Source organism: Simochromis diagramma, unplaced genomic scaffold, assembly GCF_900408965.1.
Source record: "Simochromis diagramma unplaced genomic scaffold, fSimDia1.1 OVJJ01000302.1, whole genome shotgun sequence".
NCBI classification, from domain to species: domain Eukaryota; kingdom Metazoa; phylum Chordata; class Actinopteri; order Cichliformes; family Cichlidae; genus Simochromis; species Simochromis diagramma.
In genome coordinates this window covers 1345621-1361157 of record NW_024386792.1, presented here as the reverse complement: position 1 = coordinate 1361157, position 15537 = coordinate 1345621, and the positions used below count along the sequence as shown (strand labels likewise).

Sequence of the window (15537 nt, the reverse complement as noted above, 5' to 3'; positions counted from 1 at the left end):
GAGAGTGGTCAGAAAAAGAGAGAATATCCAGTGAGCTGCAGCTCTCTGGGTGAAAATGCATGTTGATGTCAGAGGTCAGAGGAGAATGGCCAGACTCCTCTGAGATGAACAGAAGCAAAAGTAACTCAGATAACCACTACATACAACCAAGGTACGCAGAAGAGCATCTCTAAATGCAGCAGAAGACCGCATCACTTCTGTCTGCTAAGAACAGGAAACTGACGATACAGTTCACATGGATTCTTTAAAAGTGGACAATAAAAGATTAGAAAAAACATTTCCTGGTCTGATGGGTCTCAATTTCTGTTACAACTTTCAGACGATAGGATGAGAAAAATGGATCCATTCTGCTAAGTACCAACAGTTCAGGCTGCTGGTGGATGTGTAACTGCCAAATATGCTCGACTGCCTGGCTGAATGAGGCAGTTGTATAAAACTTTGAGTACTCCAGTGGAGTAGAAAAGCGCTTTATAAGAACCAGTCCAGTTACTATCTTTCCAAAGCTTTGGGGAAAAAATGAAAAAAAAAAAAAGAAAGAAGGAAAAGAAAACCAAAAAAGCACCGGTTGTCTTAGAGCATATATAAAAACTCCCTTTTAACAGGAAGAAACCTGCAGCAGAACCAGACTCAGGGAGGGGCAGCCGTCTGCTGCGAGCGAGGGAGTGAGGAGAGGAAGACAGGACAAAGGGCACACTGTGTAAGAGAGTTGGAGATTAATAATAGCTAATGACTAAATGCGGAGGTGTACGTAGAGAGAAGGAGAAAATAAGGTAAAAAAAAAGGAGAGGAGGAGTGGTGACATTTACAAAAAAAATGTGAAATATTAGAAATGATTGCCAATTATTAAAAAACTTTCCATAATTGCCTCATAAAGAATGATTAGTCTTTGTGCTGGGTATCTAACAATAAATCATACTACAAAAGTTTTTTTTATTGCTGTAGATCTTGTAAATATAGTGATTCCAGCTAGTAAGCAGGTATAGACTGATTTAAGTTGAACAATCTTTTCGTCCTGCAGGGAAAACCTCTGAATAGGCAGAGGTGACTAATAAGACAAACAGGTTGGTTTTCACCGTGAGACGTAAAATGTTTCCAATTCCAGGGGAGAACAGGTTTAACAGGCTGTGATGTGATGACCATGATCAGCAATGGTACGTGTTTCCTCCTGCCAGTCGTTCTTCCTCATTTGCCCAAGGTAAGACCACTGCTCCGATATATCTCACATTACACTATTTAATTAGCGGGTAATGAGCTATAAGGTTGTTGGCAGGTGTTATTGGAAATGTCTATGTGGCAGGGGCAGGTCTGTGCCTGTCTGGATCAGGTATCGGGACTTGGATGTGTCTTGTTTACATAAGAGCGAAGTCTCATGTGAGCTCGAGTGACTTGACTGCATTCAGCGGGTGCATTTCATGGCTGATACACTCAGTTTTCTCTGATATAGGGGTAGAAAAATACATCTTTGCCAGTCAGAGTTGTGTTTACATGCTGTAATAATTCTGTGTCATCTTGATAAAAAGGTGGACGATGAGTAATACACGTTTAAAAGGGTGAATATTTCACACCAGTTTAAAAACAGTGCAACTATATAGACTAACAGTCTAGATTTGACATTTGTTTCTATTTTTATAATCCATAAAAGCGATGAAGCTGCTGATATATATATATATGGCTTCTATAGTTACATTAAAACACAACTAAGATTAATGTGTGCGGCATTATTAAAAACACTAAAGTATGTGAAGTATGAGTAAAAGACTGATTTACGCCATCACATGTTACACTGTGTGTACTGTTCTGACGCTGTCACTTTAAACCAGCAGTGCTAAACAATGAAAGACTGGATATGTAGCGCCTTTCATTGTTTAGCAGTCAGGAGGAGAGATAATGCAAGTAGCTATTACGGCAGAATCAGAGCTTCAGACTTAAAAGCAGTAATACGAGACTCAGCATCACAGAGCCTGGCATACAAAGAGCTAAACCGCCACATAAAATACTTTACAATTGACTTTTTCCAGTGCGCCCACATTAACACCAGGATAAACTGAAAGAAGCTAGTGTACACACAGCACATTTCATTTGCAATGCAAGCTGGAAAAGCCCAGGGTATAAAATGTTATTTTTTCATTCTTAAAATCTTATATGTTGGTTTTATTCATTCCCATTTTTTTCCCAGTTTCTCTGATTCAGTCCTAAACAGAGTGATTACACGTGATTCAATGTCATTTTTTTAAACAATAGTCTTTCGTAACCATGTATTAATTAATTGGATTACTGGCACTTTTACTGAGACTGTATATAATACATGTTGTCTTGTCAATAAAAAATGTCCTTTTTGTATATAATGTACTCTTTCACATGGTCTATTTTTCAGTTTTCTATATTTTGATACTGGAGAGAGAGACTAACAAAAATAAGTCTGACTCTGACTAGATAGCACAGTGATAATAGTGTGGAAATATGAGGGAAAGGAGTGGGCACCAGTATGTGTGAACTTCAGTTTTTGTTAGTGAGCTAAATGACAAGTAATCCAGCGAAAATTACTTGGAAATAAAGTAATTTTGCTTAATTCAATAGTGTTTTCACACACGTAATGTCCTTTGGATCCTTTATGACCAGGTAAACAACTTTAAGCTGGTCATTGCTTCCACTAATCCTAAAAAGTAAAATTATAAAGTGATGCATTGGATCATGTAAATACATTTTTAATGTAAGTACAACTTTTGATAAAAGTAACTTTCCTAATAATCCAGTCCAACAAATTACCCCTAAAAGAAGAACAGCAAAAGAAAAAGGGCACGACTGACTCCACGAATACTTTTATCACAATTCTGATAAGAGTCTCACATGACTCGTGTCACATGTTAAGAACCTAACATGCGGCATTAGTCGTGTGTTAAGAATCGCTAATGTGGGTTCACCAAACGCAAGATCATTGTCAGCTTTTTTCCCCACCAAATACTAGAAGATTGTGACGACTTGTGAATGAAGATCAAAAATAACCTGTTTTAAAGTGATGACAAATAAAAATATATTTAATTTGTCACTGAAGGAAAAGCACAGATGTTATCAACAGCAGGAGCTACGTGACTCGATAATTGTGAAGAAGAGTCTTACATTAACGCCCTTTTGGGGTTTTATCTGGAAAGCAAGACTGTACCAAATCAAACGTACAAAGATATCTGGGTATAGACTTACATCGTTTTTATGTAATTAACTATCTGTGATGAAAACACACATTTCAAACTTGCTCTTATCTACATTTCTGTTTTCATCTTCATGACAGAATCCTGTTTGATCTGTTTGGATGGACCCCCCTTCATATGAGGAGGCCAGTCGCCAACCTCCTGCTCTGCCCATTGCAGCTTTTAACGCCCCCCCGCCTGCCTATGACGCCTCTCTCTCATCCCCACCGACACCTCCACCTGCCTACAGAGAAGCAGGTGAGATAAAATCTTTCTGCTTCTTTTAACCCCATTTCTTGAGTCAGCTCGTGAGATATTGCTGACAGGATGTACACACTAGGCAGATTACATATGAACATGTGTCCTTTTCTATTTATTTTTTGGCATACTGTTTACATGAAATACCAGTTTTACCAGGCTGATTTGTAGAAATGTCGTCATTAAGTGTATTTATGCTTTTACTCTGCCAGACAACCACTTCAGTGCACTCTGAAGTAAATTGAAAAAATATATATTTAAAGTAAAGTGTGGAAGGAAACCCTAGTGTGACTGCAAAATAACATGTAAACATTTATTTTTCTTTTTTTAAATCACAGTTACAGTTCAGCCAGATCCTTTTCCTGTCCTGTCTGTGCCAACTGCCGTGTCCTCGCCTCCCCACCAAAGCACTGGAGTCATAGTCCATCCCATTACTCAAAGTATAAAGATTGCACTTTTAATATTGACTTTGTTATGTAGACCTGTTCAACTGCTCATTAACGGAAATATCAAATCAGCCAATCACATGGCAGCAAACCAAGGCATTTAGGCATGTAGGCATGTTCAGCAAGTTCAGTTCAGTCTCTATGTGCTGCACGCTGGTTTCACAATGTAAGAGCCTCAGTCCATATGCTGTCTGTAGTCTACTCACCAAATGTTTGTATTTTAACCCCAGAGTGCCTGTCGTATCATATTTAATTCATGAGTTTTTGAGACTTCTACATCATCACCGTGATCCCCGTGGAAAGCCTGTCTAAACAGCACTAGAGAGAGAGAAACAAATGTAACAAATATAATTTCAAAGTAAACTCATGCATGCAAATGACTATGTTTTTTCTCAGAAGGTTCACAATGTTTTCAAAAATCTTGAACTTTCTGGCAATTATTTCATGGTTCAGACTTTAAAGGGTCAAAGTGTAAGTATTTAAAAAGCTACATTAGGTTAAATTTTGGTTTTTCTGTGTTACAGTTAATCCGCATACTTCTCGTGCTCGCGCTGCAGCTTCTGCTCCAGCTGCTGCGTCCTCGCGTTCCCGACAAGGCAAGTATCAAGACTACATCTTTACTATAAGCATGATCTCTTTACTGCTATTTACACTTACTGGCCACTTTGTTAGGTACACCTTTTCATCTGACTGTCAATGCAAGTATCTCATCAGAAAATCACAGGGAGGTAACTAAATGCATTTAGGTATGCAGATATGGTCAAGATAACGTGCTGAAATTGAAAAGGAGCATCAGAATGGGGAAGGAAGGTGGCATTCGTGGCTTTGAATGTGACACGGTTGTTCTCGTCAGACAGGCTGGTCTGAGTATTTCAGAAAAAGCTGATCTCCTGGGATTTTTCCACACAACCATCTCTAGGGTTTACATAAAATGGGCCAAAAATATCCAGTGAACAGCAGTTCTCTGGATCAAAATACCTTGTTGATGCCAGAGGTCAGAGGAGAATAGCCAAACTGTTTCTAGCTCATAGAAAGGCATCAGGAAACAAGATATGCAGAAGAGCATTTCTGAACACACAACATGTCGATCCTCGAGGCAGAAGACCGCACTGAGTGTCTCTCCTGTCAGCTACGAACAGGAAACTGAGGCTACAGTTTAAACTGGCTCAATAAAATTGAACAAGAGAGTCAGTCATTTGGTCTAAGTAAGTAAATACATTTTATTTCTATAGGATATTTAAAACCAAAATGTGTTACACAAAATAAAACAGAATAAACAGGTTCCTATAAAAAAAACAGCAGCTAACAGCAGCCAATCCTCCAATCACAGCTCAACAATTCAACTGTTTCACAAGTTTAACAGAAAAGGCAGCTCAGATTTAAAAACAGTCTTCACTGATGCTTGCACGAGGTCATCTGGGAGGTCATTTAAGAGTTTTGATGCAGCAACAGCAAGGACACAAGCTGCTTTTGAAATAAGCTTTGACTGCAGGGATTATCAGGAGTAACAGAGAAGCAGACCCTAACGATATGCACGCAGCATAAACACCACATATACAAAGCTCAAATCATCTCAGACGGGTTTTCCTGACCATATGGCCTCCATAGTCATCAGATTTCAATTCAACATCTTCATGATGTGGTGGAACAGAAGATTTGCATCATGGATGTGCAGCAGCTGTGTGATGTCATCATGTCAATGTGGAGGAAAATCTCTGAGGAATGTTTCTGGCACCTTGTTGGAATCTTGCCATGAAGCTGTAAAGGCAGTTTTGAAAGGGAAAAGGACGTCCAGCCTAGTACTAGCTAGGTGTACCTAACAAAGTGTCCAGTGGGTGTATAAGCCTCTGCCTTACTTGTTCTTCTCTCCTTCTAATAACTTCATCTGTCTCCTGAATGGCAGCTGGTGCTGCACCGCGGGTCAACAGCAGACAAACTCAGCCGATAGCAGTAGTGAGCCAGCCGCAGCCTGTTCCCATAGCGGTGGAATATCTGAGAGGCGCCCCTGGTTTGGTACGCTGCCCACACTGCAGTCATCTTGTAACCAGTAAAGTCACACATGTACCTGGGACAGCTGCTTGGTGCTGGTGTGTCATTCTTGCAATGGCGGGGTAAGAGCCCCAAACACTCACACAGGAGGAGTAGTGCATGTGCACCGGCGCTAAACGAGCTTGAGCACAGCTTCATTGGTGTTTTCTGTGCTTGTGTTTCAGGCTCATCTGCGGTTTCTGTCTCATTCCATTAATGGTACGGGGAATGCAAGACACACATCACTCCTGCCCACAGTGTGGAAACCCTCTGCACGTGCACAAAAGATGACCCTGTGAGGATTAATCAACCTTACACATCGAAGTGTGGACAAATGAACTAATGAACTTGTGATGCTAGTGTGACATCTATGGCAAACGAATACTTTACACAGATGATGGCTGAGGAGAGGCCCGGAGTCATGTGGAGACTTTTGTACAAACTCTCCCAGACTGTTACAGAGGACCTCCAGGTCACCACACACACTACCACAGCTGGTAGCTGTACTGAGACATTTTTCCTTTTTTTTCACACTTTAAGGCTCACAAGCAGAAAAGCATTTCTAGGACGTAAATATGAAAAAGAAATTACACAAAAACACTTTTCGCACTTTCTAATTTTGTACAAATGTATTACAGTGTGAGTTCATTATGATTAAATGACACACAGCAATAACACTTTACACTCCCCTAAAGACAGTTTGACGTGCAAGTGCAGGACAGTCCTTCTTCATTGCAGACAATGGGATGAGACAGTTTAATGCAGCCATGTTTAACCACATTTGTCCAAATTCTAACATGAAAAGAGTTTTACAGCTCTGCACTAAATTCTTTTATCATTGATAATTAAGCTTTCATTGCTTTTTAATCAAACTGACTGTGATTTCTATATCTGAAAACGAAAAAAACAAAACTTTGATGTTTTTCAGCTTTACTGCAGGTACAACTGAAGTTTTTAAAGTACCTTTAACTGCCTAACTGCACTATTTTACTCTTAGTGATAGTTAGAAAAAAGGTTATGTGGTTTAAATTATTATATTTATTACATCTGTTATTATTTCATGTGAGAATGGTGACCTAACTCTGCTGCACTGCTTTCTAAGCAGCTGTAATCAGTCAGTGGGACTGACTCATTCTGTCGTGTGGCCAAATGCCAGCCACTCCTGATTGAAACCTGTTCCTGAACTGATTTACAGGACTTCTATTTACTTAGCAACATATAAAAGGTTTGTTTACACCAGCAATGTTTACTCTCTGACAAGCAGACCTATAAATGTTTAGCTTTACAAATATGTTATGTGATCAAAAAAAATCATAAATAAATAGAAATCCTTAAAATGCCTTAATGGTTGTGATGCGTTGGAAATCTATCACATAGAAATGGTCCAAAGAAAGTACACCCTCTTCAAATTCCAAGTATTTACATATCAGGAGATAATAAAAAATTTGAAAAAATGTTGGTCTTTAGCAGGTCTTGAAGTTGAAGACTTGATAGATGATAAATCAATGAGATATTACCCTCTGTCATCATTTAATTAGCAAAAAATAAGCCAAAATGCAGAAGCAGTGTGTGAAAAACTAAGTACAACATTAGTGTTTCTATAGAAACTTGGATTGCACTTGATTAACTGATGACCGCGGGTGAGCACCTCTATAAAAGCAGAGGTTTTTGGTGTTTGCTACTCTGAAGCATTCAGGTGTGTGTTAGCACACAACAAAGATGACAGACAGTGATCTTAGAGAAACAGTTTTTATTTTCCATCAATCTGGAAAGGGTCGCAAGGTCATTTACCAACAATTTAAAGTCCTTCATTTTACAGCGAGGTAGAAAACATTCAAGACAGCTGCCAGTCATCCCAGGAATGAACATCCCAGCAAATTCACCCCAACATACAGAAGATCCAATAATCAGAGAAACTGCAAGAGCTGCATCTCATACTCTACAGGCCTTGGTTAAATGTTACACTTCATGGGAGTACAATTAGAAAAAGACTGATCAAGTATGACTTGTAAACCTGTAGAGTGGAGTGGAATAAAATTCCTCCACAATGGAGAGAGGGAAAGGGAAAGTGATACAGAAAGTGATTACTTTTAATAATTTGCGGCTGCTAAAGGTGGTTCTACAAGCTACTGAATCATGGGATAATAATAATAATACATTTTATTTGAGGGCGCCTTTCAGAAACCCAAGGTCACCTTACAAAAAACACAATTAATAAAAGGAACAATAGTCATAAAATACATAAAATAAGTTAAAATTACAAAACAGAGCGTGATGCACTTGTTGTTGTTAAATCCTGATATGCAAAACCTTGGAGCTGACAGAAGGTGTACTATTTGCTTCCTTATAGTGACTGTATGTGTAACTTCTGTCAGTGTAGTAGTTTGTTTGATTTCAGTAGTGATTTTATTTTTAATCCCATTACCTTTGACTCTGCACCAATGTTAGATTTTAAAATGAGGTCTATTAAAGAATAAAGGAGGTGTGTATTAGCAGTTACCCTTTTCAATTTTGATTCAGCACACTTGTAGGTATCTTAGCTGGACTGTAAATGTGGAGTAGACAAACACAACTTGTATATCTTACCTGGCTTTGGCACGTTTGAAAAGATTTTGCAGCTAGATAGCTATCAGTCACTTCACTGGAGACCAGCAAGTCTGACCAAGAAACAATCGAGCACAGAGGGAGCTTTGATATGAATCTCTCAGAATATGAACAACAGGAAAACCTGTGTGGTACTTAACATTTACTAACCAGCCGAAATTAGCTACTCTTGCGGATGAAAACAATTTCAAACTTCAAGCTAGCTGCAGGTAATGAGGGTACTCATCTATTTTTAAGCAGTTTTCTGGTATTTTGCTGTTTATATCACCAGATAAAACTTTCTTACTTACCTCATTATGATTAAACAGTTTTTATAGAACATAATTTGCCAGCTTAAGTGATCCTGGTGCTGTTTCTATTCTTTAATGCTAAGCTAAGCTAAGCTAACCATGCAATTGTTGTACGGACATTTTTCTTGTTATCTAACCCTCTGTTAAGTCCAGTATAAAACCAGTGTGATAAAATGATATAACAGTGTGGGATCAAGAATGAAAAGGCTGCTAAATAAAGTGATAAATGGGCTTTCTTTCCCTGCCTTTAATGCTGTAGTTAGTATCTCTGCCAAGTTGAGGTCATGTTTCGTTGCGGACCAAAAACAAAACATGTATTTATGTATTTTCGAGGGCAAATGGGTGCATTTTGCATATGAACACAAACAACAAATGTGTGAGTAACTTCCTCTTTTATGTCTGCTGTGTGACCTTGTACAGGCAACAAAGTTAGGGTTTAGCGTTTAGATACTAGAGCCTGATATGAACAGCAGCCAATAGCAGACATACAGCAGTGCTCAGATAGGAAAGTTAATCAGCTATAGGCTGCTGGGTCCAGGCGGCAGATAACGCAAGGATTCACAGTTATACCTCCTCGGCACTGATACACACATCAGACCTCCCTTTCACCACTCCCGCCAAGTTTGTCAGTGTGAGACTGAACCGCCATGAAGAGGCTTTTGCTGCTGTGCGTGACGGCCTTCTGTCTCGGTGTATGCGTCGCCGCCGACACGAAGGAAGACAAACAGTTCCCAGAGAAAGACGGAGTGTTACAGCTGAAGAAGGGGGATTTCAAAAGGGCGCTGAGAAAGCATGACCAACTCCTGGTGCACTTCTGTAAGTTAAACATCAAGCCTAGTACAGCATGACCTTTGACCTTCATACTTTCATATGATAAGCGCACAAACAGGCGACTGCAAGGTGTGTAAGAAATCAAATCCTCATTTCCTCTGCGTGTCTGTCAGTTGCACCTCTGTCGGGAGAAAGCCAGCGTGTGTCTACAGCTTTCCAAGGAGCTGCAGCAGAGCTCAAGGGGTCAAAGGTCAAGCTGGCAGTGGTTGATGTGTCAAAAGAGAAGGACCTGGCTAAAGAACTGAACGCGACGGGCCACCCGGTAATCAGACTGTACCTCTCCGGAGATAAACACAACCCAGTAGCCTGCCCTGGTAGGTGCAGAAGAGTTTCATTCATCTCATTTATTCTTTTAACAAGAACGATGTATATCATATGACATGACCCAGAGGAGTAGCTCCAGATATGGCATACTGCTGAAAAATAAATGATCCACACTTATTTTATCATGTGACAAAGCGAATGAAAAATCAGGGTTCTGATTATTAGGAAACAATAGAGAAACAAAGAGATGCTTTGGTTTGAATCTTCCTCTACCTCTGTTCGAGGGCTTTGTCCTCTAGTGCTCTGACTTCATTATGATGTTCGCTGGCACCACCGATGGCTAGATGCTGGGTAATAAAAACAGCAGTGAAAGCCCTGGCTGGAGTCATTATGTTTTCATATGAACCATATATCTCTAAAGTTATCCAGCACAAATTTTAATTGCATTTTTTGTATGAAAGTTTGCTCTTATTCTGGAAACATGCGAAAAGATCAGGATGAAAGAGGCACATGCTGCAGTTAAGTTGTTAAAGCTGACACCCTGTCATTAAATTTTGCCTTGAACTTTTCAGATATGTGTCTCTTTGAGTTAACTAGCCTGCCATTTGTTGTGAAACACCAGTGGTTAGAGTTTACTGGCTGTTGTTTCATATTTCCTGCAGAGCACCAGGAGTTATTAGGATCCCCTCAGCTGTTGAATCTTAATTGTTTTGGGTAAAATATTAACGGTAAAGTGATTTGTGATCTTGGATTGTCCTGAAGTTCCTCAGAGCTCGGCTTCCATCTTGACCTGGCTGAAACGGAGGGCAGGGTCAGCTGCTGACCTCGTCACTGATCTCAGCCAATCAGAGGCCTCAGAAGAGGTGACAGTGGTTGGATTCTTTAAGGTAAAACAAAAGCCTCGCTTGATTTCCCTTCTCTATTATGTTGTGCATCTACCGCACTCCGACAGTTTCTATGCGTTTGCGTGTGAGCAGGAGCTGAACCACGAGTACGTCCAGGTGTTCTACGCCACGGCGGTCGAGCTTCCTGACGTCAGGTTTGTGGTGACGCAGGACGATGACGTCATCACCAAATACGGCCACACACATGATGTTGTTCTGATGCTCAAAAAGGTTCTTCACGCACAACACATACAAACACACCGGTTCACAAAAACAATACTAGTTGTGACATTGCTCTATGTGAAGAAAAGTTTTAGTTCTTTGGTTGGTTTTTAGTTCTGTTTAGTTAAGAGAAATTAGCTGAGGGTGAATGCCATAAAACATGAGTGAGATTTTAAACATAAACCTCACTGTGAGCCTTCAAAAAGACAGCATAACTGAAAGAAATCTTGATGTTGCATCCAGAGTTTTACAAAAGAAGCGTAAATATATAAAGCAGACTTGTTGGTTATAGTCTTACCTGTGATACCATGTATGTTTGTGTGTCTGTGTGTGCCCACTGCAGTCTAAGCTCATCAAGGCTTACAAAATGACGCCCGAGACATCTAAAGGGGTCCTGATTGTCTTTATCACCATCTACCAGATGGACCCAGTCACTGAGTACACCGGGCAGGTACAGTGTTGTGTCCATGGTGTATTTTCACACATATACAACAGCTACGGTAGGAACGGTTTGGTCTGAATCAACTGGGATGGTTTTCAGGGAAAATCTCTGCTGACTGAAATCTAATTGCTGTTTTCATGTAGGCTACACCCACCGAGCACCTTGCACCTTGCAGTGTAATGCAACTCTTCTGCCATAAACTTTTATAAGTCTATTGTTGACATTGCCCGAAAGGTGATTATTCTACTTTATCTTTATCACTGAGGTCGTAGTGGGTGGTGGTGGTACTGGATCGCATTATGTTGAAAATCAATTTTAATATTTATCCACCTCTTTGGCATACATGACGCCATATTAAAAGGTGTTTTTATACTCTGAATGAGTTTGCACAGCACTTTAACTGAAGTTTAAGTGCTTTTTATCACATGCGTTCACACTCTGATGGATGCACTGGAGCTTTGGCACACAGAGCTGGAGTTTGTTGTCCTCTTTATCCACCCTGACCTCCTGCCTTTGCAGTTAGCGGCTCAATTACAACTTAATATCCTCATTTGCACCTGTTATTATCATCTCAGCCAGTAGAGGGCTCTGTCCATTGAACTTAAAAATGTGCTGAATTGCCTTAACATTAGCGCCAGCTGAAATCCAGCTTCACTGCTTAAGTGTTTGAACCGCTTTGTCTCCTTTTGCAGACAGCCTCTCAGATCTTATCGTCGCCTGTGTTAAACCATGCTCTTCTCTTTGTCAACAAAAGTTCAGAAGACTTTGATGAGATTTTTTCTGCCTTCAGCACCGCTGCAGAGACATTCAGGATGAAGGTACCTAACATATGTCTGTGCTTTTGAGGTCAATAATAATGTATTTTCAGCCCCTGACCTTGACTCGATCGCATAAATAACATTAATCCTCACCTTAAACCTACTTTTTACCCGAACCAGTTCTTTACTAAGGTCTTGTGAGCAGTTTGGCTGCAGAACAGCAAATCATAAACAAATGACCCTATCTGACCCTTACTCTATTCCCAGAGTGAGATAAGAATGAATACAGCACATAGATTTAGTTTAATTTTTCCTTTGTTTTTGACCATACTGTTTAGTGCATTCTTACGGGCTGACTGTAGCTCAGGTGGCAGAGCAGGTCAGCCACTAATCCGAAGGTCGGTGGTTTGATCCCAGGCTGCCTCCTGGCCCTGCCGCCTTGTTGTGATGTACAAGAGCGTCTGAGGGCTGTATATGTTTGTGTGTCAGATTTTGTTTGTGTTGGTGAACGTGGCTGAGCTTCGCAATGGCAGAATGATGGAGTACTTCCGGGTGCGGGACTTTGAGGCTCCCCTAATCCGACTGGTTAACCTGTCAAATCACGTGACCTACCATCTGCCCTCTGACGCCCTGAGCGTAGAGATCATAGAAAGGTTCTGCCAGGACTACCTCGAGGGCAAAGCCAAGGTAAGTCCCACTCACCTCTGCTGTGTGGCACAGAGACAGAACCCGGGAGGCAGCTCGTCTTTATGTGTTTAATGGACTTGTGTATCTCTAACAGCCTAAGATGCAGAGCGAGCCGATACTTGAAGGATGGGACCAAAAACCAGTGAAGGAGCTGGTGGGGATGAATCTGGAGAAAGTTGCCTTTAACCCAGACAAGACTGTTTTTGTCCTGTTTTGTATGTAAACACTGTTCATTTTAATGTCATGCTTTAATTTGTTTTTCTTTTTAAAGAGGGCCCTAAGTTATACTGGGAGTCATTGGTGACTAAAATTGGCGACCACCCTCTGAATCCCATAAGCTAAACAGCACCTTCAAGCCTTTAGATTGAAAACGCACATGATTTGAGTTGTTGGGAGTGTATTTAATTAAAGGGCCCTGAGAGTATAAGGAAAAAGATTCTCTAACATGATGTGTTAGGAGAACTTACACGGATGGATTTAGTGGCAGAAACACACACGGGCACAAGATAGTAGTGATGCAGATTTATATACAATGATGGGGAAATATTTACAAGGGAAGGGGCTATATACAGTGACAGGTAAAAATGTGCAAGGAGAGCAGAGCTGAAGAGACGAGACGGAGCCGAGGTATGCGGGTGGGCAGATGACGCACCGGAGCTACCTGAAAACGAGGGACAAACAAAGTTTACGGAGTAACGTCGATAGCCGAGAGTTAAACTAAAGAGGACGGGGAGAGTTGGAGAGCTTACTTGAAACACAGAACTACAGCTGTAGCGGTGGTCACAGACTGGTATGAAGTAACTCTCCGTCACGGATCCAAAGAAGCCAACACAAAGAAAACTAGGCAGGCGAGCAGGCAGCGGGACAGGCTAGAACAAAGGAGAAGCAGGCAGGAGATGGATCCTCAAAACATGCAGCTCAATAGCGTGGAACCAACAGATTCAGCTTGCACCAACACGTTACCACTTATGACAGCGACAATACTCCGACACCAGACGTCCGTGACTCAGCTCCATAAAAGCGCTCACTGATGACGTCCGATGCGCCGCAGGTGTGCCGGAATGCCATCAAGCCCCGCCCCGCCCCGCCTACCTATGCCAAAAAGGGAAACAAAACCCAAAAACAACAATACACCTACCCACCACCTCCTAACATGATGAGTCAAAGTGTTTGAACAGATCTCCCAGGCAATACAAACACTTGAAGAAGTCCCCTTCAATGCAATGATCAGTTAACCTTTCAGAAAATGAGCAAATCAACACAAGCAACCAAGTCTGTGCCAATCCTTTATGTAGTTCAGCTAAAACCATCACTCAAATTCTATTTAAGATCCATAGACAGACTGCAGAGATGCATCCCAAACAATGTGATGAAATTTGACAGATTAAAAAAAATGATGCCCTTATTTAGGGCATTTGATACAAGGAAAGTTCAAATTTATGTTGTGATTTAAAAGTGCAAACATAGAGAGCTTCCTAAAGTAATCGTATGTGTTTGTATTGAAGATCTGCCCTACAGTAAAGAGTCCCGCGCTGTGTTTCCGCTGTGGGAGGAACTAGCTGAGGCCTTTGAGGAGCGCGAGGACGTGGTCATCGCTCGTATCGATGCTTCAGCCAATGATATCAACTTGTCAGTGCAGGGCACGTACCCATCACTCTGCTTGTTTCCTGCTCTGTATGCTGAAAGGGTACGAGGCAATTATGAGGCGATTAATCGGTTTTATTAAAGCCTATGATATCATCACGAAAAACAGATTTTAAAAAAGGAATTATTTGCTCTTTAGAGGAAACCAGGCTCATTACAGTGAGATCTCTGTGTGGTCTGTGTCGTAGGTGGTGGTTTACACTGGAAAAAAGAAGCTGAAACCCCTGATTAAGTTTGTAGAGAAGGAGATGGAGAAAGCCAAAAAATACAGAGCTAAGGTGAATGATCATCCTTACACTTGTGCCTTTGTGTGTTTTTATAGCTGTCTGTGTGTTTGAGAGCTGCCTTTTTCTTTCAGTTAAAAATATACTTTTCTCCTTTGTGTATCCAGGAGGATGAAGACAGGAGGAAGTACACCGAGGCCATGAAAGCTGAGGAGGCAAAAAAAGCCAACAACACCAAAGATGAGCTTTAAGACAACAACAAAGACGTGTGTGTGTGTGTGTGTGTGTGTGTGTGTGTGTGTGTGTGTGTGTGTGTGTGTGTGTGTGTGTGTGTGTGTGTGTGTGTGTGTGTGTGTGTGTGTGTGTGTGTGTGTAAAATGATGCTCTTTAAATGTTTCTAAATAAAAAAAAAAAAAATACTTTTTCTTTTTTTGATTCTGCATTAAAGTCTCAAAACATCATTTTTGATATTTAATGAAACTTTAAATGGAAAAGGTTGAATACTGAAAGAAGACACAGTATGTGCATACAGCTAAAGAGTTTGACAAAATAACAGATCACCGTCCACAATTGACTATGGTTGCTGCTGTCTTCACGTGTCTCAGAACAGATTCACCAATTACCAGAGTTTGATCCCCGGCCGGTGTGTACGCTGAGTGGGGAAAACAGTTAGACACATGAACAGGTTTGTGGTGCGTCAGGGCTTCTGTTTAAGACTATGCTTCCTCCTCACCGTCACCCAGCCATCACGTTTTCCCGTCTGCTCAGGA

General features: G+C 40.9%; 2 protein-coding genes and 1 long non-coding RNA gene across 4 annotated transcripts; 2 read left to right on the top strand and 1 right to left on the bottom strand.

The window, feature by feature from the left end:
• The first annotated feature begins 1071 nt into the window (after positions 1-1071).
• On the top strand, positions 1072-7262 carry si:dkeyp-75b4.8 (lipopolysaccharide-induced tumor necrosis factor-alpha factor homolog). Of its 2 annotated transcripts, none has more exons than XM_040023718.1 (6): positions 1072-1195; positions 3287-3443; positions 3782-3883; positions 4414-4485; positions 5793-5902; positions 6103-7262. In XM_040023718.1, exons 2-6 carry the CDS (start codon positions 3308-3310, stop codon positions 6214-6216), a joined length of 534 nt encoding a protein of 177 aa, XP_039879652.1. In that variant the 5' UTR covers positions 1072-1195; positions 3287-3307; the 3' UTR covers positions 6217-7262. The 2 variants fall into 2 exon arrangements, with proteins under 2 accessions (XP_039879652.1, XP_039879651.1); XM_040023717.1 differs by having other exon boundaries at positions 1089-1195; positions 5793-6000.
• A 119-nt stretch (positions 7263-7381) lies between these two features.
• zgc:136472 (uncharacterized protein LOC678514 homolog) lies at positions 7382-15114 on the top strand. Its single transcript, XM_040023716.1, has 12 exons — positions 7382-8730; positions 9434-9627; positions 9756-9956; positions 10669-10793; positions 10884-11021; positions 11356-11463; positions 12147-12272; positions 12702-12899; positions 12994-13114; positions 14405-14586; positions 14732-14821; positions 14935-15114. The coding sequence occupies exons 2-12, from the start codon at positions 9459-9461 to the stop codon at positions 15016-15018; spliced, it is 1542 nt and encodes a 513-aa protein (XP_039879650.1). The 5' UTR covers positions 7382-8730; positions 9434-9458; the 3' UTR covers positions 15019-15114.
• LOC120728671 lies at positions 13407-13970 on the bottom strand. The gene is made up of 2 exons (XR_005694768.1): positions 13649-13970; positions 13407-13560 (listed from the first exon to the last, which is right to left on the bottom strand). It is a non-coding gene; the product is annotated as an uncharacterized LOC120728671 (long non-coding RNA).
• Positions 15115-15537: the final 423 nt, after the last annotated feature.

Bases quoted from the DNA above. Each gene is read 5' to 3' on its own strand.
- si:dkeyp-75b4.8 (XM_040023717.1), top strand. From the start codon at position 3,308: ATGGACCCCCCTTCATATGAGGAGGCCAGTCGCCAACCTCCTGCTCTG. The intron at 3,884-4,413 runs GTATAAAGATTG...TCTGTGTTACAG, and splicing joins AGTCCATCCCATTACTCAAA to TTAATCCGCATACTTCTCGT. The intron at 4,486-5,792 runs GCAAGTATCAAG...CCTGAATGGCAG, and splicing joins GTCCTCGCGTTCCCGACAAG to CTGGTGCTGCACCGCGGGTC.
- zgc:136472 (XM_040023716.1), top strand. From the start codon at position 9,459: ATGAAGAGGCTTTTGCTGCTGTGCGTGACGGCCTTCTGTCTCGGTGTA. The intron at 10,794-10,883 runs GTAAAACAAAAG...GCGTGTGAGCAG, and splicing joins CAGTGGTTGGATTCTTTAAG to GAGCTGAACCACGAGTACGT. The intron at 14,822-14,934 runs GTGAATGATCAT...TTGTGTATCCAG, and splicing joins CCAAAAAATACAGAGCTAAG to GAGGATGAAGACAGGAGGAA.